The sequence below is a fragment of the Plectropomus leopardus genome, chromosome 14 (assembly GCF_008729295.1).
Source record: "Plectropomus leopardus isolate mb chromosome 14, YSFRI_Pleo_2.0, whole genome shotgun sequence".
In the NCBI taxonomy this organism is placed as follows: domain Eukaryota; kingdom Metazoa; phylum Chordata; class Actinopteri; order Perciformes; family Serranidae; genus Plectropomus; species Plectropomus leopardus.
Window position 1 is genome coordinate 9,229,939 of NC_056476.1, and position 24,583 is coordinate 9,254,521.

Below are 24,583 nucleotides of genomic sequence, written 5' to 3' on the forward strand. Positions count from 1 at the left end.
GTCAGTTGGGCCAAATGTTGGGACCTTCCTGACCGAGGGCACCATAAGGCTCTCATGGCTGACAGCTGGCCTCATCTCTTTCCACCCTTCCTGATACTCTGGTTCTATATCTACATCTATTCTAAAGCAAGGTGAGTACGACCTGCTGCGACGACGATCAATGCATCTGTATGTTTCATGTGAGGGGGATCTCCCGTGTCTAGGTAAGGCGGAGTAGGGAGTATGGTCAGGGGAGGATTGAGAGAAAGGGTCAGTTGGGCCAAATGTTGGGACCTCCCAGTCAGAGGGCACCATTAGGGTCTCTTGGCTGCCAGCTGGCCTCATGTCTTTCCACCCTCCCTGATACTCCAGTTCTACGTCTACGTCTACTCTACTGCAAGGTGAGAGCAACCTGCCGCAAAAATCATCACTAACCAGTTTGACTGCAAGGTTAGATCCAGACTGGGGTCTCTGGACCTGTCCTGGGGACTGAGGGTGAGGTTGGAGGACCTGGATGGCTGCCTGACTCGGGGCAGAGAGAGGCCTGTCTCTGGGTTTCTCTTTCTGATTGTTAGGACCCATAGGATATTGGTTGGGCACTGGAATTGCCTGGCTGACTGGCCCTTGATTGGAATTCTCTTTATGACTCTTACTAGGTCCTTTACTGGGCCCTTGGCCCTGTTCCTGGATGGGCCCCGGGCTGCGGCCCCTCTGACTGAGTTTCTGAGCCCTGAACTCTCTGACTTGCTGACTTATCTCCTGCTTCAGCCCCGGATCAAGGGGTTCTCCGGGGTCTAGTGAGATACGGATATGTGGGAGGTGGGTGGGGAGGAGCTGGGCACCATGGGACGGGGTTCGCCTAGGTGCCTGAGCTCTGTGTTGGCCTTGATGGCCTGGGGATGAAGCCGGTTGGTTGAATGATTGGTGATGTCGTAGTTGAGGGCGGGGTGGGTTACCCTGAACATGCTGCTGCTTCAGGACCTAGGAGTCAGAGTCAGAGGAGGGTAAGCAACAAAACAAACAAAGGAAGGAGACATCACACTGTGATTATCGAAGCAGCCGTGTTAAATGTCAAATATCTTCCGATACAAAAAATGAGGTCTCCAACAGGACCGCTGCTTCTAGTACGACCTGCTGAATAAGATATCAACAACACAAGAAGGCCACTGGGTGTTTAACATACAATAGGGGTTGAATTCCAAACCACGATCACCACAAATACATGTATATATTTAGAGCACTACAGAGCTGGTACTTTTCCTTAGCCTGGAAAGACCATCCTGATCAGGGAGCTCAGCATTGTGTTTGTCTCCCTGTCTCAGTTCAGACTTTCTGCCAAGTCAAACAATTTCAATTCACCACAGTGTAGTCAGGGCAATCATGGATTGAGTTATAGTTGATGATGTAGCGTACAGGCCGCTGCTCTCAAAACAGTACTGGCGGCTCGTGCAGCAACAAGCACTAACTCTAACATAAACAGACTAAACACAGCAACAAGTGAAGTTAATTCAGAAATAGAGTTAATAACAACAGTTAAAAAACAACAAGAGGATGCACTTGCAGAGTTTTGACTTGCAAAAGATTTACTACTGGTTCTGTTGATGATAAAGAAGATGTTCCTCATACGAGGGGCTACAACGCTTAGGAACACAGCCATGCAAATCAGTGTTCACAAATGCTTTAGACACACATGAAGACGCTGCCAGTTGGTATTCAGCGGTCCAGAGGCAGCTGGTTGCTGAATGAGAAATGCCAAAATATGCAGACACCACAAGTGTATCGTAAAAACATCATGGGGATTGTTGTCAACGAGGTACATGTCAAATACAAACGAGAAATGGAATTACATTGTATTTTTTAGATCGTTACTCTCTAACTGAAAACATATTTGTGTAATAGACGAGCAGACGCTAGTGTTAACATCAGGATTAGCTGAAAACGTAGTTACTACCTCCCACTGAAAGTTTTTGGGGCAGCAGAAAGTTCAGACTGATACAGAGAGAGAACCATAATGCTGAGCTCATGTTATCAGAATGGTTTTACCAGGGTAACTCCTCACATCTTCATAACTGCATGCATGTCTTTGTCTATCATGCATGTTTGGACTTACCTCCTTAGCCCAGGCAGGCTTGTCATTAGGATTGATGATATCTTTGTAATGGTAAAGCTGTTTCTTCTCTGCTTGCCTCCCCTCCTGCTGCTGCTGCTGCTGCTGCTGCTGTTGCTGCTGCTGCTGTTGCTGTTGTAGAGACACCAGATAGGCTCTCTCCTGCTGGAGCTGCCTCTGGAGCCGCTCCGCCTGACGCTGCTCCTCTACCTGTTTACGTTTGTACTCCTGCAGGGAAAGAGGGAGAGGGGTGTGTGTGTGGAAGGGAGGACAGAGATGAGAAACAGGAAAGAAAAATGAAAAGACACAAGGTTTGGTATAGGAGGAATGATAGATAAGATAAGATGATAGGAGACACAAAGATTAACAATAAAACATGTGAGTGATTTTTGCAAAAAATTAAATTAATCAGTGATCAGCGGTGGGAAAATTAGTAGTTGCATATAATTCTCAGCATTTATTGGAACTTTCCAGATTTGCTACTTCAGGACGCTCTAAATGGTTATCCAGAAGAGGAAGCTCTTATTCTGTTTTGTGTTTATTTGCAAATACTATGTGTGCAACCTCATTCTTATATTTGAGACATGCATTAATCAATAATGTGGTAACACTTCATAATAATCATCATTAATAAATTGCAAATAAATGGTTGCAATAACACAATTACTAATCATCTTTAATAATGATTAGTAACAATTAATGTTATTTTAACAGCTTATTGTTGCACACATAATAACATTTCATATATCAAGCATTTGTTTGGTTAATAATTGTGGAGTTACAAAATACTGTGTAGTGCACCATGTTTTATTTTTATTTATTAACCATTACAGGTATATTAAGCAGGATTCTTCTAAAAAAAACAAAACTTGTGTGGCAGTAATCCCTCCCAATCATCACTTATTACCCACTAGAAGTGTGTGGCAGTGTATTTTTTGGCAGAGGTCTTCTGCCTTTATTTTCTTATTTTCTGTTTTCAGAAAATTAATGGGTGTGTACCCCCTACAGTGCTTAGGTGAGGTCAGGGTAGAGCTATGATCATGCCAAAAAAGGTTTGGGCAGAGAATCAAAGCTCTAGGCTGGACTTTAAAAAAACAATCAGATGTCAGACAGTAAGCAGCATGCATCCAAGAGAGAAAGTGCCGAAAAAACATATATTCAACAGTGAAACGCCAAATGACAGTGAATCTGCGGTTGGCTTTTACCTTCACTTTAGATGGCGAGCCAAAATCCTGTGCAGTATACATTTATGAAATACTTAATATGGTAATATAAAATGATACAATGTGTGCAAGAATATACTGTTAAAATGACATAAATCATAGCATTACTTATGACTGTCTTGTGATTGCTCACTCTGTCTTTTTGCTTTTGTGTTGCATTTTTATTGTGAGGCACTCTGAGCTGCATCCCTTGTATGAAAACTGCTCTATAAACAAAGTTTACTACTAATAATTAGTGAACATGTCATTGTTAACACCTTTTTTCAAAGTATATCAAATATTGATTTACCATTTATTAATGTTGTTTATCATAAAGCAAGGTAAAACAGAACTGATAAACACAAATACTGCCAACTGGAATCATGGGTATACAAAATTAACACACTTTTCACAATTATGATCACAACTGGAAGGTTGATGATGGATAAAGAGGATGATGAATTTACCTTACTGACATAAGGTTTAGTAAATCTTATAAAAGGGGGGAGAAGAAGGAATGCGCTGAAAGGGAAGGAAGGATAAAGGCAGCAAGGAAGGAAGGGGAAGACGCCATTTTTCAGACAATAACACATATCTGGGTTTTGGTGCGTGAAGTCATTGCCATGGCCTCTGGAGTTTTCATGGCTTGGATCTCAAAAGGTTTCCTTTCATGCTCTCCTTTAATAGAGTCCCTTTCAAATAGGATACAAGGAGCAGCGGACAAATACTACAAGACATACTACAGATTCCTCGCAGTAATAAAACACAAAACTGTTGCCCTAGATAAGACTGGGGCACTGAGAGAAACCCTCTGTGGGAAATAACAACGTCCTATTTTTCACTTGGATGTTCCCACTTTGTGTGGGCCAACATGATTGGGGCTGACAAAACTGTTTTTCTGCACCCTCTGGGGAATCCTTTGAGATCCAGCCAAACTAAATGGTACGCTTCATGCAATCAGTGAGATGAATAAATGCAACACAAGCATTAGAGATAAACAATTCATTGTTTTCTGCTTCATGTTTTGCCTCAAACGTGTAGCTAACAGGTTGAGTGACTCAGACTGTGGATCCCCTCACAGTCAGTTTCTCTGTACAACTGCCACTCGGGTGCATGCAAGGGGGATGGGGGGCCGCACAGCACAGATGGGGAGCAGTAGTAACACGTGGGAGGGCTGTGGTTACCAGCAGTAATGCCTGTTCCTGTAGTAGCTGCTGCTGGAGAATCTCTAACTGCCTCTGTTCCTCTTCCAGCTGTCTACGGATATACTCCTGAGCAGCGTGTCGGCACAAAGAGATGGAAATAGAATCAGGAAATCTGAACATCCGAACACAGACAGAGTGAGAAAGGCAGAGATAGAAAGAGATACAGAGAAGATAATCTCCTGAGGTGGCTGTGAATGAGGAGAGAAGATGAGAATCAGAAGCCAGATGAAGCTAAGGAGGCGGCGTTCTCGAACAATTGTAATATGTTACAAAGAAAAAATGACAAAGAGACAGGGACATAAAAAAGGAGGTTTGAATATATCTTTCCACAACACTTGAAAAGCGTGGGAGGAGAGCAGCAGAGCCATAAAGAGAGACCAGGACAGACAGAAAATACACAGCAGAATAGCAGTAAGTTCAATGTGAGGACGAGGGAGAGATTTTTCAAAAGAAAGCAGGAAAGATACAGAACGATCAGAACAAAAGTAGAAAAAGGAACCGCCATACAGGTCCCATTACAAAATCTATTATATTTAGATTTCTAGTGCGACAACAGTTTTCAGCCTGACAACAGGCGTTTTCGGACAGCAGAACATAGTCATAGTTCTAAGAACCATCATTTTTATTGTGTCTGCACCACACGAGCTAGAAATTATCATAGTTCTTAAAACAAAGGTTTGAGGGATTTTTTTTAGCTATTTCAGTCTTAGCTCTATTTTTCTTAAGATCTCTCCTTTAATTTTCTTTAAGACAACTGATGGAGAAAAATCCATCTGTTTGTGTGTGGGTTTTTTCTGCAATATTTAAAATTTTGGAATAACCTTTTACTTGATTTTGACTGAAATATGGTTAACAAAGGATGAACATAATCAGAGAGAAAGGATAAAGTAGTGTTTTTGGATGTAAGATCCAGGATCTGAGAGGAAGAAAGTGACCTATCGAACAAACGGGGACAAAAAAACAAAGCATAGCGCGACTGTTAAAAATGTCTGAGTTCTTTGTGTCTGAAACTGAAATTCTAAAAAAAAAAAAAACAACATTAGAAAGTAATTTAAGGAGACAAGTAGAATCAGAGTGACTCAGGAAAACAGCAGAAGATGTTACCATAAAAAGAAACAGAAAGGGCAAATTAGGGATTCTGGACTCGAGTTGTCCTCATGTGACACATTTTTGTGCCACCAAACTGTCTTCATACAGTTTGTGTGTTTTAATATAGTGTTACAGTAAGCATATGAACCTGTTCTCTCTCTGCATGCCTCCTCTCCTCCTCTCTGCGGAGCTGCTCCATTTCCTCATAGCGCCTCCTCTGCTCCCTCTCATGCTGTTTCCTCAGCTCGCGCTCTCGCTGCTGCTGCTGTCGGTAGAACACAAGCACGAGAAGATTAAGGATCACAACACCATGTTTTCACACAAATTAAGAAACTGTGTCTTCGCAGAGATTCTCACACACATGCTGAATCTTTGATATGTGCACTCATTTGATCATCTTTCTTTTTGCATGTTTTTCTTCCCCAGTGCTTCATGACTTGTATTAATAATGGAGGGAAACGTAATAGCACATTCACACAGGATACAAAAATACAAACATTCACACTTGCACAAACACACATGTGTTTGCTCACACGCAGAGTCACAGACACACACTTGGCCCTGAGTGGAAGGGTCATGTTAGTTGAGTCGAGTCATGGTGCTTAGCCGTGCGTTGGGAGGCAAACCCTGGTGGGAACCCAGAGAGAGCGCACAGATTATGGGCTAAGGATTTTCTTCTATAAGCCTGCTCTCTGGAACTAAGAGAGGGACACTGGGGAAAGGCTCTCTCGCTGTGTGTGTGTGTGTGTGTGTGTGTGTGTGTGTGTGTGTGTGTGTGTGTGTGTGTGTGTGTGTGTGTGTTTGTCTGTCTGTCTGTACCGCTCCTTCTCTCTACTGCAGCCTCTCAAATGGTGAGTTTGTAAGTTTGAACTGCCAAAACTGGACAAATTATGCTTGCAAATACACTAAAAAAGTGTTTAAAAGACGAGAGGATGGAAAGCCAAACAGAGAGCTTCTATTGGCTTTTGGTGTGTAAATGTAAGTTTGGGCAACACATGTTAAAAACTTATATACTCATGCATGTTTGCTACGGCTGTAGATGAATGTTCTTAAAAAGGTCAAAGTTATGGTGGCTCCTAAAGGCAAACTCACCACAACGGTCCTATTAGGAGTAACTTGCTGCATTCACGAACACATACATGGAAAATCCAAAACAATTACACAGGACACTTGCAGCAAAAGAAAACGTTCTGCAGAAACACTGGTAAGAGTACAATATCAGCACTACTTCTTTTATAGTTAAGTTCAGTCCCACCTGGTTTTTTAAAACATGTTTTAACGAATGAATAAAAAATATGTTGCATTTGGGGTTCTTGACTTTGCATCATTTCCGTATTTTCAACTTGTTTGCTGTTACTGTATGTGTTTTGGCCGCATGTGTTTTTCAGTAGCAGCATGTTTCCATTGTTGTTTTTATTTTGGATTTTCATAGTTTTCATGTTTTTTAAAATGGCATCTCTTCTGAAGCTGTATCACATTTCTCCTGATAAAAATGTGTCATTTGGCTCACTGGTGCACATTCGCCCTTGCTGGCCACAATACAAAGGTCATGGTAAATGACCCTTTCCTCAACCACCTCCAGCTTACCTCCTCCAGCCGCCTCCTCTGCTCCTTCTGTTCCTCGATGCGTTTCTGTCTCTCAGCCAACAGTAAGCGCTTGTGCTCCTCATTCTGCTGTTGCTCCAGCTGTTGCCGCCGCTGCGCTTCCGAGCGCTCCTTATTGGCCAGCTGGAGTCGCAGGAAGTCCCGCCTCAGGGTGGATTCTCCGGGGATGTTGATGATGGAGCTGTGAAGGGACAGGTGAGAGGGCAGGATGATTTTGAGTTTGTGAGGAAGAAAAGTGGAAAAAAAAATTTTAAAAAGTGGAATAAAAGTTTGTACATTATTGAGGACACTCACCTTGGTTCACCCATGTCTCTTTCTTCATCTTCCTCTTCACTGCCACTGTACTCATACTCTGTTTCATCTGATGGAAGGAGAGGAGAGAAAATATTTAAAAGATTAAAAATCATAGAAAAAAATAAAACTAAAGTATGTCAGGTAATAACCAGCAGAGAGCAAAGCCATTCTACTTCACGTTTTTCTTTTTTTTAATCAAACTACCTTTGTTCATTGCTAAACTGCTCACGATTCTGGCATTCCCAGATCCTCACTCCTTCAAGGCATTTTCTTTTAGACGCTTTGAATAACAGTATAAATTGTAATTTTACTGTGTGTAGCGAGGTGGAGAACATTAGCTCGGAGCTCTTTCAGTCAAACGGGGCTTAAAGCATAACGATTTTTAAGGCGGCCCGGCTCTTCCTGAGACACATCCACGCAGACCTGTCCTCCGAATGTGACAAAGTGACAGCTGGAGAAAGCCACAGTCTCCACAATGACAAGACATTTCTATACATCATCACGACGTCCGCCCTGCAGTGGGTTGTTTCTTGAAGCGGTTAATGTGGTTCTTACAGACGCAGTCCTGTGTGCGAGTGTCAGTCCATCACTCAGACAGCATGTGTTTGTGTGTTGCGGTGGAGTAGAATGGAAGTCTGTCACTTTTATTTCCTGCCTCACTGTGACGGCACATGTGCATGAGAATTTGCATCTGTGTGCGCATCTGAAAGTGTATTATGTCTGCCCCTGCACCCTTGATGAGTTTTGTGGGGCTTTTTTAAAGTACAATGAGTGATTGTGTGTGTGTGTGTGTGTGTGTGTGTGTGTGTGTGTGTGCATGCGTGGGTGCAAGAGAGCGAGAGAGAGAGCGAAAGAAAAGCACTTCAGCCGCAAACTGAATGTAATGTAATGAGTGGGCCGGCTGCACTTGCTGTAATAATTATCATGAAATAGAAACCTGTTTTTGATACTAGTGGTTTTCAGTCATTCAGTGGGGCCTGGGGAATATGGAGAAAATCAAATGTGTGTAAGATTTAGCATCTACAGGTGAGGTTGGGGAACTGAAACTTCTGCCGTATGCCAAGCGTGTAAGAGAACTACAGTGGCCGACCCAAAAATGCAAATGGCCCTATTTGAGGCAGTGTTTGGTTGGTCTATTCTACAGATATAAAGGTAACAAAACCACAACAATTCTTATTCTCAGGTCATTATAAACTATTTAATAGTATTAATATTTTATGCCAATAGATGCCCCTAAATCCTTCTAAATGAACCTTTAAGTTATTGCTAACGCATACCAACATTTCCTACACCGCTGCTTGACATTTAAAGCTAACAGGTGAAAGATGGGGTGGCTTTAATTGTTAAACTGTCAACTAAAACATGCATTTGTCATGTAGAGGAAAGTTAATAGTAATTTAGTTCCTTTTGGGGTAAGGTTAGAACTGAGTTTCAGCGTCACATAATCCAAAGAAACACTGAGTTAGAATTACTAAAATGATAACATTTTCGTGATATACATTATCATTTTAATGACTGTATACATAGATGAAATTCGCCTTTAACGACAGCTAACTCCTACCAGCTGCAATCTATCAAGCCTAACTACTCAATAAATCACTCACTCCACCTCCTCCGCCATGTGTGTGTAAATCAACATGTACATCTGCGTTTAAATCCATATGTGCACGTCTACGGCACACATTCTTCCTCACCCCTCTCTCCTCTCTTCTTCTTGGTGCGGTCGATGTGGTCCTTCAGCTGGATGCGGATCTGCCTCTCGTTGGGCAGGTCTCTGATGAACGGGTGTTTGAGGAGCTGCTCGGTGCTGGGTCTCTGGCTGTGGCTCTTCACCAGACAGCTCTCTATGAATGACTGGAACTTCTTCGACCTGAAACCACACACACACACACACACACACACACACGTACAGCAAAGAAGCAAATGAGAAACCTGCTGGGATCAGATGTATGTCTGAGCTGATTTTCATGCTTTTGATGGTGTTGGAGAAACACACTCACCACTTCTTTGACTTGAGCCTGGGGGCGGGGTTGCGCGGGATGAGGAAGAGGGCTCTCATTGGGTGCATGTCACACAGCGCTAAAAAGTCATACCAGATAACAAACATAGGTGAGTTAGGATGAATTGGCCTCAATCCACAATATCCTACTATGAAAACACAGAAAGATGAGTGTTTGCTCTGTAGACTGTAACCAAATATAGGTCACACACTTGTATGGAAAACGGGAACCAACAGGAATAAACAGGAAGGAAATCCAGGCACTCCAAAAGGGTGAAAAATGAGGAAACGTAAAATAATGAAAAAAAAATAGTAAGAAAATATAATAAATGCTAAAAATATGATTGTAATTTAAATCATATAATATTACTGAACTGTAGAATTAAACAAAATACAGTAAGTATTTTGCACAATCATATCTGCACTAAAATGTGTGTAATTGTCCTGAGTGTGCGTTGATTCTGAACTTGCCTGAGAACAAATCCAAGATAAGAAAACATTGGTGAAAGTCACAGTCTTTGTGACAACTTGCATGAGGGTGCTTTTTTATGAAGAAACTTCTTGAGAACGTTGGGTGAACGATGCCAAGTGTTTCTAGTTAATTGTGCTGAACATTATCATGGCATATAGTCAAAGCCAGCTGGAGTAAGTCCTCACCTGATCAATGTTTGCTGTCGATACTGATAACAATCTATTAGATTTACACACACTTCGGTCTTTTCTTCTAGAACACCTACATTGTTATCCATCTCACAAATAGGCAATTGTGTATGTACTGATATCACGTTTGGTTATTTAGGATCGTCATAATCATAATTTCACACTGTCAGACAGCCAGGGGTTAAACAATGACCATAATAATAATTCTCTGTGTAATGTGACTCACAGTTTTCATAAATTGCTAGCATCTAATTAATGTGATTACTATACGTTCACTGAGTGTACATTCGTATATGTTCATCTTGTAAATCACAAACTGAATTAGTCTCATCTAGTTTGAGGTCTTCATGCAGCAAGATATTCTGGGAGTAGAACTAGAGCTGAACAACCTTTACAAAAGTAAACGATGTCCTTCATGATTACTGCCAATAACTGGCTGTAGCTAAGGCAGACTTTCACCAGGAGTTGCTTTCTAACTAAACACAGTGAACTGTGCAACTAAACTGTGCAATATCAATACCTACTACATTCAATAATGTGAATTCAACCATAGAGTCAAGTCTTATTGTACTTTTCTTTTTCTTACTATGTACTTATTCATTATATCTTGCTGATGCTTTTTATTACTGCACCATCCCCTCTGCTGCTGTAACAGTGCAGATTTCCCCACTGTGAGAAAAATAAAAGATTTTCTTATTTTATGACTGTGTACAAGCTCTTGGCCCAAGGTAACAATCTCGAAACCCATCGGCTATCGTCTGATAGCAATAAAGCCACCAGGGCCAAAGGCCAATATCTCCAGTATACCCAGTGGATATCCAGGCTAAGACATCCTCTTCCTTGTGCCACTAATGGTTTACAGGTGGAAAAACAACTTAAGACAGGTCCAGAAAAAAATACAGGCGATCTCTATAAACGGATATCTGCATAATGAATGCATAAATTAGAAAAATTTTGGTCGATGCGTTTTACCTCTTTCGCTCTCCACAGGGATTTTTACCTGCATCATACAACCAAAGTACGCTCAAATAGCATTGGTCACCCGTAAAAACACAAATAATTTTTTAATGTCTGTGTGTCCCTTTGTATCATTCTGTGTCCCCTCTCTAAATTCAGGGGTTTTTGCAGATGTGTGAACAGAGCGCAGGCGGCGCCATCTCTGAGTTTTTTTTCTTCTCAGCAGTAGTTTGTGACTCAGGGGATGGATAATTGATCTATCAGTTCATTCAGAGCTGATAAGATTGATGTGTGGGAGGAGCAGCTGTTTGTGAAAGAAAGTAGACTTTTAGACCAAGCAGAAAGAACGGCTAAGTTTCACTTTCAATGCACCTTATTGTTCTGCTCCAAGTGTGCTCTGCACTCCGACAGGGTGTTGCTATGTATAACTGAATGGTATATATGTAGTATATATATTCCTATAGAGCTCCTTTTGAATGATCCAGCTCCAAAAATAGAAAATCCATTTGTTGCGGCAGATGTTCAAATTGTGGCAGCCCTCCACAAATAAATAAATGAGTGGGAAAAACTGCTGTACTGTTGCAGACGCTGCATTCATAAGCAGATATGTGTTTATCAACATTAACAAATAGGAAAAAAAAAGAGAAAAGTAATTTTACAACCAATTTCACATCTTCTTCTTTGCCATCATTAAAATTATGGCTACAGATGAGTTGCATTGGCCTGGACTGAACAACTGACACCTGATTATAGTGATCTTCTGTAGTAGCACTGAGAAATGACGTGTAGCAGAAGTGTGTGTACATACGTGGTGCTCCTTCAGCCATCTCTATCGCTGTGATTCCCAGTGACCATAAATCACTCTGTAACAACAAAACACACAGTGAGTTAACACTCAGGGTGATCACAAAATGCCCAGAAGACAGACAATTCGGCAGATGGGAGGTTGCTGAAGCACCTTGAAGTCGTATGTGGCGTCAGGGTTCTCGTCACAGGCGATAACCTCTGGCGCCATCCAATATGGCGTCCCGATAAATGTGTTCCTCCTTCCTACTGTTCTGTCCAGCTGGGCTGAAACACCAAAGTCCACTGCAGGAAAGACACACACACACAAACACACACAATACTTCAGGGTATAGTCTGCAGTTTATTTAAATATCTGTGTGTGTGTGTGTGTGTGTGTGTGTGTGTGTCTGTGTGTGTATGCATGTGTGTGTGTGTGTGTGTGTGTGTGTATGCATGTGTGTGTGTGTGTGTGTGTGTGTGTGTGTGGGCTGACACCAATGGGTTTTACTAAACTCCATAATGGACTCTAAAAAGGAATGAATTGCCCAACCTGCAATAGCTTGCCCAATTTACAAACACACATAAGCACACACAAGCACACACACACTCTCTTTATAATCCCCTCCCCACTGGGCTTTAGGGGGAGAGCGAGAGAGCGAGAGAGAGAGAGACTCCCTTCTTCAGCAGTCTGCACCATGAACAGCGGCAGAGCTACAGAGAGATGAGTAGGCTAGTATTCAGCATAAAAGAAGAAAGAAAAGCCTCGTGCACACACAAACACACGCACACATACACCTCTGAGCCATCTGAAATGTTATACCTCCTCCTGCCCTCGCAATCCTAAAGTCATTTTGTCAAGTGGAGTTGGATGACAGACTGACCTAGTTTGACCTCTGCGTTCTCAGTCAGCAGGACGTTCTGTCCCTTGATGTCTCTGTGTATGACCTTGTGCTGATGGAGATGAGTCAGACCCTGCAGACAGCGACAGAGACACACAGTGAAGGAACGCCACCGCAGCGATGAGCCAAGTCATTATTATTATGATTATTATTGTTATTATGATGTAAAGAGATCATTTCCAAAAGGAAGCAGCTTCAGCTACTACTATGTAGCTGACCTTGACCTCTGACCTCGCAGAGCTCAAAAAGACTTTTTTACAGGGAAAAATGATTTCTGCTTTAGTTGTCTGAGAGGTTGATGTGACAGCAGTTTTCGATGAAAATTCACAGTCTGAAATTCATTATTTCTTGCAAAGCCTGTCATTTTAGGGGTGAAACATTCTGGTGAAATCTCAAAAACAAGTAAAAGACAGAGATATGAGAGACAGTTGGGAGAGTACAAATGTTAAAAGGGACTACCGGAGGACAGGAAAAGGACAGAAAAAGACAAGATTACAAAAACAGTAAAAAAAAGACAAAGGGGAAGAAGACAGAGAGACAAAATGTAAGGGGACAGAGAAACATAGGAATAAAGAAGACCAAATCACAGCAGGAAGGAAGCAGAGACCATGAAATAAGATGAGAGGTGTGGGGTAAAAAAAGAGAAATAAAAGTGGATGAAAGGAATCATTGCTGCCTCAGTTCAGAGCAGCACTGTGTATAACTGACTCTGTTTGAGGCTACAGCCCTCAGCACAACAACAACAAAAAAACGCACAATAACAGATAGCAGAGATAAGCTGTGGGGGGAATGACTGCCATTCCCCGAGAAGATTCAATTGATTGCTCGCCATCAGTCCAAAACACTGATACCAGGGACACAAACAACTGGTGATTGCTATCAAGGAGCAGGTCAATTAGATCATACTGATAATCTGAGAATGCTTTAAAATTATTACACTATATAAGGATTAAATAAAGACCAAATATATATTGCCCCTGCCATTAGACTGTTTAATATACAGAGTTGAACTGTGGTGTACATATATTTATATATTAATACAGGTACATTTGACATTTTATATCTTTAAATTTTTAGGCATGCTTTTTTTCTATACTTTTATTTATTTATATGTATATACTTTTTTGTTATTCAGTTTTTAGAATAAGCCACATTTCACATTACACACTGTGAATTTGTTTTTATCTTTATTATCCATTACATATACTTTTTACTGCTTTATCAGCAAATTTTGGGGTTCTTTTAGTAATTTATTTTAATTCCTTTTTCTAGATGTGAATGTTGTATGTTTACATGTCTCCTGTCGTTGTGTTTGATTGTGAATGTAGCTACCGTATAAAGTAATTTCCTGTAAGGATCAATAAAGTATCTATCTCAAGATCATTAATCAATATTTCAATTAAGTAAATAGTGTAAGAAGCGTAAAAGCTTTAAACTATGGATTTAAAACATTTTTAAAACATTTTAGAAGCTGCTTAATAATGAAAACCCTGTCTTCCTATGTCAGATGTGGTAAAATGCTTTAAAATACATTTATTTTATGGAATAATCCTCGATTTTAATGAGGACAATTGGGAAAACATATTCTATCTTCTTTTCTACTATACTACAATAATACCTTGAGAATTTTCTTTTAAATAAATCATGTCTGATCTTTCTTGAGGAGCATCTACAAAGAAAAATGTCCTGAATGCTTTCTTGTGAAAAGCAATTATAAATCATCACACATCTGTTTTTCTACACAGTGTTATTTATGCATTCAGAAGGAAAAAAAGATCATCAAGGATCTGTCTCTTTCATGCTATAATGGGTTACTCATGGAGGATGATGGGTGCAGGACTGAAACAATGACTTTGCAACACGTCCACTTACCCTGAGAATCTCTCGGCAGATGTATGCGGTCCACTCCTCCTTTAGAGAGTTGCCCTTGGTGTTCTTGATCAAGTCTGTCACTGAGCCGGCTCCGCAGAACTCCATGACGAGCTAAACATAAACGAGGTTGATTACTGGTTGTTCTGCAAAAGGAAGCAATTTGATCCAGGATCTGCTACAAACAAGTAGTTAACTCACAGTTAGAAAGCAACTTGTTGAGATAACCAGGGAGTTAGCTAACAAACTTATCAATGTACGTGCAGTATTTTGCACAAATCTTTGCCTTCAAATTGCATCTTTGTTCCAACAAACAGTCCAAAGACTCTTCATTTAATATCAAAATGACAAATAAATAGCAAGTTCTCACATTTAGAAAGCTGGTATCAGAAAATGTTTGACATTCTGGCATGAAAAATGACTCAAAAATTTAAACAACTATCAAAATAGCTGTGATTGATTTTCTTTCGGTAGACTAATTGATTAATTGCCCGATCGTTGAAGCTCTAAAAGTTAGGTATATCTTAATCACGAAAAATATCATCTGATATATTGTAAAGTCGATGTATATTATTCAAAAATCCAGTATGGGTCCAGCTCTTAAGTACTAAAAGTCATGGTAACAGTCTCTTGGATGTATTCATTTTCATAGAGCGCCAATGATGCATGTGTGCAGAATAAAAACTGCTTTCTTCAACATGATGCACATTAGAAAGAAAATACACAGAACCCATAATCACATTACTGTAATAGCATTACTAATACGCAGAGCAATACACATTAACAACATGAACAGACAGCCATGTTACAGACTCTCTTTCACTCCACACAAACTTCTCCACAAACTGACTCAACGGGGTCACGGCGAGATCACATGAATGAATCAAGTCCATCTCTTGACCCAAACACAATGTGTCCATTCTGTCCACCCCGTCTCCCCTCTCCATCCTCAGCTGCCTCATGCCTTCATCTCCCCTCTACTTATTCATCCACCCCAGCATCACATCCGACGAGATTTGCGGGCAAAGTTTCAGCTGGTCACTTCTGGCCCTGCTTCAAGCTCCTCTCATCATCGCTCTGGATTATAGCGAGAGAGGAAGTTGGCAAGTAACGGCCGAGCCCTCTCATCCAGGCTGTGCACGCGTTCTCAGACACGCAAAGACAAAAGAAACATGTATGCATAAACAAGGGGACACATGTCAAAGCACGCAGACATGCACTTACTAACACGCACACACATGCAGGGAAAACAGGCAGCTGTCCAGTCAGGAGGAATTATTTCGGCAATAGATCTGGCTGCTGTGTGCATATGCAGATGTTTGTGTGTGAGTGTGTGTATGTGCGTGCGCTCCCATTGTTGTGTGATGAATGCTACGGGATCAGAGAAGAGAGAGCTCCCTTAGATCGCGTTAACACATGATTTATTGCAGCAGCCAGCAAGCCACACGACAATTCATATCCTTTATATATTTCACACACGCACACACACACACACACACACACACACAATAAATACGTATACATATTACAATGTACACAAACCTGCAGCCGCTGCCTGCATGAGCAAACTACACACACTTCTTTCACATACAGTAAATGTAACTGTGAAAAATGGAAAGTCCCTTCGTCTTGTTCTGCTCTGTGGCTCTTTAAGAGACTGCAGCCATTTTTACACACACACATGCACAGACTAGCAGACAAAAAACACACACAAATACATGGCGTACCCAGAGCTGGTCGTCTACGCCAGGGGGGTTTTTCTTGATGAATGCTCCATAGTAGGTGGCGATGTTTCGATGGTGACTGTATTTCTTCAGCATGTTAATTTCAGCTTTAATCTCCTCTTCCTCATCCTGGCACACACAGGAAGACAAACATCACAAGCATTAAAACACAACCTCTATATGTGACCCCTTGACCCTTACTTACTGTTCATATTTTATACCTTCATAAAAGTGTCTATACCAAATTGTGAGCCACAAATCTATTTAGAATGTGTAAACATAAACAGCCTGCAATTAATTCTTTAATAGTGTTTCAGAGAGCAGGGAGTGTCTTTTTTTAGGGCTTACAACACTCATTTATGTCGAAAAACATCTACTATCACACAATATCATTTTCAGATTTTAAAGTATATTTTCATTTTTGTGCATTTTGGGTCATTTGAGGAGATGTTTTCAAATTCGAGGGTTAAAGGATTATATTAAGGCGGTTTTTACTGCTGCAAAATGTCAAAACGCGTCACATTTGAATCAAAAGGTATGTAAGGGTTAAACATATTAATAGGATGGTGATACGGCTAAAGGAATGAAGTTGTTGATGAATTTGCGGTCTAAAAAAAAAAAACTGTTGTTGCAAAGCACACAGCTGGGTGCTAAATTATCCACAATTGTATTACTTTTTAATTACTTTTCTTTTTGGGGGTAACTGCCACAAAGCCAAAAGCAGAAAAATGTTGTTGTGGTGGCAGTTGGTTACTTAAAAATGTCATTCCTTATTCATTATTCACAATGACAGAAAATTATGCCTTGATTACTTCAATTTAGTGTTCATGAGCCATGAAAACAAAAGCACTTGTTTTAGTAAGCTGATTTTGTACAGTAGCTCATTAAGTTTGCAATTTGTTGATTCAATTTCCAACCATCAATTAATACAGCCATTTATTTTTATTGCATTTAAGCAGATTTGTTCTTGCAGAGTCATTAGTACACAGTCTCATTTATTTTATTCACTGCACATACTTCTGTTGCTTTGCTAATTTGCTCATTCATTCATTCATCCCCATACACCTGCATATATTCATGTCCTTATTCAGTCATTCATGCTCCTTTTCATTCATCAGTTCCTTTGTTGCTTCATTCCTGCACTCCTTCATTGTTTCGCTGGCAGCCGAGTGCTGACAGCGAGGCGTAGGGTGAGAGGATCTCTAAATATAACTGAGATTCCCTCCTGCTTTACAGACACGCCTGAGACCACACTGCTGTCCTAATACCTCCAGCTAATATTACCATGGCAATAGGCCTGTCCTCATTTCCTCTCTGCCACATCACACGCACACGGGCCCGCACGCACACACACACACGCCGGCACTGACTCATCGCTCATAATTAGATGACACGGTCGACGGCGGTATAATCACTTGAGATGATTTGCTGTGCGTGTGTGTGTAGTGAGTGCATGCATGTAGGTGTGTGTCTTACCCCGGTGACATCCATGACCTTGATGGCTGCCAGCTGCCCTGTCTTAACATGGCGACCCTGGTGGAAGGAGGAGAGGAGAAAGACAGTCAGATATACGGAAAAAGACGGAGCAAAGAGTTAGGAAACAAAGAAGAGAGGAAAAATCTTCATGTCTATTTAACAGTTTTCTCAGTAAAGCACTGCATAAAAACAAAATCAGTAAATTTAACTCCCAAATAATGATCCAATGCATCTATAAGCAGCAAATACAATATGTGACCTTGACTTTTTTAAGTAAACATAATTGTTTCCTTTTAAAAGACATAATCCTGAGTGAAACAAGTGTCACCCCACCATCAAAATAGTGGATGTTAAGCTGCTATTATTCCCAAACTGATTGACAAGTGTTTGAATACAAAAACGGACAACAGAGAACAACTAATGTTTTCTGATGACGCTGAAGCCCCTTAATTACAAATCAAGTATTTCTCTAAAACCTTCAATAGTCAAAATTAATTACAGAAAGCAAAAGTTAAAGGAATTGTTCACCCCCCAAACGATCATTTGTTTATCAGTTGTTCACCCCGTGTAATGATGAATTCATGAAAAAAGTGTAGTTTTTCCTCACATGCCTCTTCAGTGAACAAACAATCCAAAACACAACAAATTTTTTTGATGAATTGAAGTCATAGGGGTCCATGTTTAACAAGAACAAAACTGTATCAAAACATCCGTGAGTTGCGCAGTATAATCCAAGTCTCATTTATCCATTCATATGCTCAGGACTTCCCCAACCGCCAACCCTTTCAGATGGGAAGCTAAACCAAAAGTCAAACTCATTTATTTGTTCTTCAAAGCCAGACTCCATTGACAAAAACATTCATTTGACAGTAATTTCAAATAAATCAGGATTTAACACTGCTGGTCAACCACTGCCTTGATCAGTTTATTTTTTAACCTCATCATCCTTTCCTCATCGTCATCCTTTCCAAGTTATCTGAATAGACTTCACAGTATGTGGTCAAAAATGGGAACTAATGGGAACTAGTGAAAAACAAGGTTGACAGTGTCTCAGAAAATGGAGGAGGGACCAAACAAAGACAGATACCAATCCACAGACTTGGCTGTGTTGTGTAATATCGAGGCTAGGCAGATGCCTGGGGGAGCTAGGAGGCGAGGAATTGGGAGATTGGAAGCTGAGGGGCGAATGGAAGACCCAAGTGGTTCGTTTGCAACAGAGCATCTGTGCCTGTGATTACCTAATGAAGCTAACCGGGCTAGAGACGCTAAAACCACTGACGGCTATTACTTCCACCTGTCTGGAATCAACTGATTAGCATGTTACAGTCTGAGCAGAACAGCTTAGCAGCACTGGCACAAACAAACAAATATTCAAGCGCACACACACACACATTCAAAACAAGGACAGGATTGTTTTCTTGGTGGAACTGTTACAGTATAAACCAGATGGCATTAAGGGTCTGGCTCGAAAACTCCTCCTGAGGGCTTTTAACGAAGGGCCGTTCTTTTAATGAGAACCCAAACAGAGGCTGGGAACGCTAAGAACACAAGTATATTATGGCAAAAAGTTGGTGGTTTCCCAACTTTAAGTTTAATTTGCAAGAGAGATTTTACAGCAGCAGGACTGTCTCTGCACCTTGCCCCTGGTCATTAGTCATTCTCACCGCTTCATATTCTATTTCTATGTCGTTTTAACAGATCAATTGTACCCACCAGCTCACCAAAACTCACTTTACGTGATGGATTGCATTTGAGTCTGGGGTTATTCAATAGAAACAGTTATTAGCTGAAAAATAATGTAGGCGGCTCAATAGCTTCCTTGTTCCTTTTTAGTGGTTTTACAAAGCAGCAAAACTGGTCAGCAGTCAACATGATGATCTGATCGCATCTCCATTACAGACAAAAAAAGGGTTGTTTTTACAATGTAAAATCCGACAAGTTCATCTAACTTTAAAAAATCTAACCAACTGCCCTAGAAAATGTAAGTTAACATAACTATTAGTCTTAATTTATGTTTATTTCATATTTAATTGTTAAGTTTACTTAATATTTTGTTATATTTGTTTGGTTTTGTGAAGTTGTTGCAACCTCAAAATGACAAGTGAAAAGTGACAAGTGCTAAATTCTAGACTCTGCTTAGACTGGCGAAAAAATTCGAAAGACAAGAAAAATACAGCATTACATTACATTACAAATATACTCATTATTTTGTCAACAAACTGCTTAACTTGCTATGCTTAAAACATCGATACAGTTTGTTTTAATTGGGTGGAGAAAACATGTTCTCGGAGCAGCAAGTAGGAAGAAATCTCCTCACTCAGTGGGTTCCCACAAGATGACTGGCAGTATGTTGTAACATCAGCTGACATCCCTGAATGAGCAGGATTTAAATTCATGAGTTATTTTTCTCATTAAACAGCTCCTCCTCAATTAAATAAACAACAACTTTAAAACTTGCTTATTTATGGCTAAATGAAAGTTAGGGATTTAATATGACAATTCATTGTGTCACAATCCAGCACTGCACAATGCAAACTGAGCACCAGTGGATGGTTGAACACTGTGATCAGTTTCTCTTTTTTCTCTCTCTCTCACACACACACACACACGCGCACACACACACACACACACACACACACACACACACACACACACACACACACACACACACACACGCACACATATATGCACATGCATGGTCCAGCTTCTGTGAGAGTAAAAGAGCTGGAAAGATTGAACAGGGATTTCTCATTAGGATCAGACTGCCCCAATTCCACGAGCACAAGGACTGGCTTTGTTGGAGACCAACAAAGGAATTACAGCCACTTACAAACCAGAAACTCTCGCGCACACACACTTACACACATGCACAGAATACAGAAAGATCTCCTTTTTTCTCCACTACTCAAACAGACAGAGGAACTCGTGCAAACACCCACACATGTGCACACAGAGACATGCAGAGGGAGAGCGAATGATTGAGGGAGCTAGAGAGTGACTGCGAGAGCATGAGAGAGAGAGAGAGAATGTGTCAAACAGATATTGGACATGGACATCAGAGCTGGATAAAGATTCATTACTCTGAACCACCTGACAACCTCCCTCCATCTCTCCTGCCCTCATAGAGCGGTAATGTCATTCCGCCTTATTAAATGACCAAGTGTGAAAGGAGCAGCAGAGAGGAATTAGCGCTGTCTGTTCATCTTTATCTCTCGCTCTCTCTCTGTCCGCGCCCTCTTCATTTATTTGCAAATTCAAAGAAAAGACGGGGGTGGGTCTTTGGTTATAGGACTGTGAAGTTAAATTGTATTTCCAAAGCAGTTAACAGGATAACGCCTGTAACGATGATATCAAAACAATTCGGGAAGGCAAATGATAAAATGATTATTGTTGAAACCAACAGTCAATTAGTCTCATCAACAGTCATTTATCAAGCTAAAATGCCAAATATTTGCTGATTCCAGCTTCTCTGATGTAAGGCTTTTTTTTCTTGGTTTCATATCATTGCAAATTTAATTAATTTAGGTTTTGGACTACTGGTTGCACAAAACAAGCAATATGAAAACATTATCTGAAGCTCTGGGAAGAGGGGCATATTACACTGCTATCATAGCGCTCAACACTAGGGTTGGGTATCTTTTTGTTTTTGTTTTTTTCCCCCGGTGGTGGTGCTTAAACAGTGCCTGAACCAATACTTATTTCAAAATAAAGCAAAAAATTGTTAATGACACTAAATCATGGCTTTTTCTTTACTTGCAAAGGCAAATTTAAACTTTAAACTGTTAAAGTATAGTTAACAGTTTAAAGTATACTTAAATATACAAGTATAAATATGAATGAATATGAATCATTATTAACAAAATTACCTTATAACCACCCACCATTTTTAGAAAGCCAAGCTATGGTCAAAAGAAATCGCATTTTTTAAATTCGCTCTACCAAGGTTTTGAAAAATGGCAGTCTGGAAAACAACATCTTACACTTACACATACGTTACACTGTACAGTTACCGAGGTGCATGAATTGTTGCGGACGAGGAGATCAAGTTATCGTCGAGGCAAAGAGAATGCTACATCAGTTACATGCGGCATCTCGATCAGCTCAAAATCAAATCTTAGAAATCTTAGGAACTTAGGAAAAGGATCCGGTGTCAAAAGTGAGTTGAGTTAAGGTGAACCATGCCGTGAAAATGAGGCAGAAATATTTTCTGCAGGTCTGTGAATGTCAAACAATGAAAAAGAGAAGATGTCGCACAGTACTGAAATAATTTTGTCATCTTCCCTCTCCCTGTCTTCTTCCTAAGGATGTCCCACTCTCTCCCTGATCAGTCCCATTCAGATTGAGGAGCTTTGAGCCTCACAGGCCTGTTCATCCCTTCCTCCACTCGTTTGTTGTCTGCTTTGCCTCTCTGACCTAGATCTGCATTTTCTCTCTCTCTCACTCTCTGCCTCACTCTCTTATCCCTCTGATTCTCTCTCTCATTATCTAACCCTCTTAACTTCTCACAATCTCCTCTTTATGCCTCTCATTATTTCTGCACTCCCTCTAGATGTCTCGCTTCCTTCTCCCCGTCCCTTGTATTTTCCGTCTCCATCCCTCTCATGCCTCACAGCTCAGACCGGCAGACCTTGAAAAGGGGGTCGTGCATGAACATGACGGAGTTGAACGCTCACGCCAACGAAACAGTGCTCAGCTCTGAGCTCGACAAGCAAACATGACACAGACCGAGGGCTCCCTGCAACCCTTTCACTCTGCTTCTGCTAATGCATCTAGCGCCTTCTGCAAACCACAACGCACTGACATGGGCCTGAGCGTCTCTGCAAAGAAAAACAAAACACACATACTGAATACTTGTACACACAAGTGTTTTCATCTAATACTTAGGGACGCACAATATGGGATTTTTGCTGATATCCAATATGCCGATATAAACAATTAATTCGGCCGATAAGCGATAGCAATATCAATATTTCCACTTTCATCCCCACCTAATTTTAGTGATCATCAAGTCTCTTCATCAGTGATATTAACATTATATCATGCATACTCTTATCGTGATGGTCCATCAGCAGATAGACATGAAATACAATGCTTTTCTGTGGATGTAATATTCAGTCATTACGCAAATTTAAACAAATACTTCAGCTTAGTTTTGATGTTTTGTACATGTTCACTTTGTCATGTAAAAAAATGTATTAGATTGTGATATTGGCAGAAATCAGCATGTTGGTGCCATTATCTGCCAACACCGATGACGTGCCAATTTTAATGTGCATTTCAACTAATTCTTCCTAGTTGTCAGTATAGTGAGCATACTGTGGATAACTCCAGTCATTGCAGGAACATTTAAATGAGGAAGTTATCCTCACATGTCCAATACACCATTTTCTTTCCTTCTTAAATGCTGTAGAAGTATTATTTTGACCGAATATGATGGCAAAACATCTGTCTTTCTCTCTCTCTCACACACACACACACATATATACACACCCACAAGGAGCCGTGATGCTGCCAAGCCAGGTGTGTTTGAGCGATAACAGACCAAATTGACTATGTTTGTTCCGCTTGGATGGTCGTGCTGTGATGGAGACAGCCAACTGATACTGAACTGATCTCCAATCAGCCTCCAGGCGGCCGCATCATGGAGGAGTCATTACTTGGCGTCATCCCTGCAGGTCAGTCTGTCTTAAAATTGCAGTATGGAAAGGGAGAGTAGGTTTATTTCTGATGGTTCCACCCAACAAAATAGGAAAATGTGTTCATTAACTTGGATTATTTACACTCATTTAGTTTATGCTCACAATAATTGTTTCATCTCTTACACAATAACTAAAAGTAAAAGACTAGAGACTCCTCTCTCCTTTTATTGTGTGATGTTTCAAAGTTAACCGATTAGATTTTAAATAATTCAGAGGCAATAAGGCTTCTGTTTACTCTACTCCAGCATTTTGTGATGACCAGTCCAAAAGAGATGTGTTGATTACAGGCTGTAAGACAGAAGCTGGACACAATATCCCAAATGCCTGCAATTTAATGCAATTAAACGAAATAGCCTTGCAATAAATGCTACTTTATGTAACGTTTTCTAAGACTCTGTCATACAAGTATCGATTCATCCCTTAGAAAGTATTTCACGGCTAGAAAGTCGGCCTTTTCATTAAACTGGGTGTCTATGCAGTAGACATAACATACTTTTGTTTTTTTGTGCTACATCACCAGAAAAAAAGCAAAGGAAAAAGGGCTGTGGCATCTGCGATTACTCAAGAGGTAGAAAACCTACAATATACCAGAATGCACTGCGTCACACCGAAACCATTAAACACATATGGCAAGCTTGTCCATTTTGACACAGGAAACAATATAATGACCTGTTGGTAACAAACGATCTTAAATTAGTTAAAAAGTACACTTAAATATGCTTCTGCGAGAAATAGGTAACATACAATATGATCTGAATCTTTCAGCCTGCATTTTTACGATACAGAAAACATCGGTGCCCAATTCCTATTCACAAGTTCTCTTAATACAGCCAAACAGTGCACTGAAATATATTTCTGATGAAATTTTAGGTGAGAAATGGGTTTTTTAGATGCATTTTCCACATTCGTCTGATTTATACTGGGAATTGAGCAGAGAGATTTACTACTACCCACACTGTACTGATACAAAGTGCAAGGTATAGCTGCAACTGCTGATCTTTATTCATCTAACTAGAGCTGAAAATAACAAGTA

The 24,583-nt window shown here is 40.5% G+C and overlaps 1 protein-coding gene across 13 annotated transcripts in view; it reads right to left on the reverse strand.

Annotated features, from left to right (window-relative positions):
• tnika (TRAF2 and NCK interacting kinase a) overlaps positions 1-24,583 on the reverse strand; it is an 83,318-nt gene that overhangs the window by 24,284 nt on the left and 34,451 nt on the right. For 4 of the 13 annotated variants that reach the window (XM_042500201.1, XM_042500193.1, XM_042500192.1 and 1 more), the window contains exons 3-16: positions 17,852-17,908; positions 16,379-16,504; positions 14,655-14,765; positions 12,765-12,855; positions 12,056-12,186; positions 11,906-11,960; positions 9,482-9,560; positions 9,176-9,351; positions 7,482-7,548; positions 7,170-7,368; positions 5,731-5,847; positions 4,473-4,559; positions 2,090-2,314; positions 415-960 (exon numbers count right to left, since the gene is read on the reverse strand). In XM_042500201.1, the coding sequence (XP_042356135.1) occupies positions 415-960; positions 2,090-2,314; positions 4,473-4,559; positions 5,731-5,847; positions 7,170-7,368; positions 7,482-7,548; positions 9,176-9,351; positions 9,482-9,560; positions 11,906-11,960; positions 12,056-12,186; positions 12,765-12,855; positions 14,655-14,765; positions 16,379-16,504; positions 17,852-17,908 (2,067 nt within the window). The remainder of the gene's footprint in view (positions 1-414; positions 961-2,089; positions 2,315-4,472; positions 4,560-5,730; positions 5,848-7,169; positions 7,369-7,481; positions 7,549-9,175; positions 9,352-9,481; positions 9,561-11,905; positions 11,961-12,055; positions 12,187-12,764; positions 12,856-14,654; positions 14,766-16,378; positions 16,505-17,851; positions 17,909-24,583) is intronic. The other 9 variants (XM_042500203.1, XM_042500199.1, XM_042500202.1 and 6 more) reach the window with 4 other exon arrangements.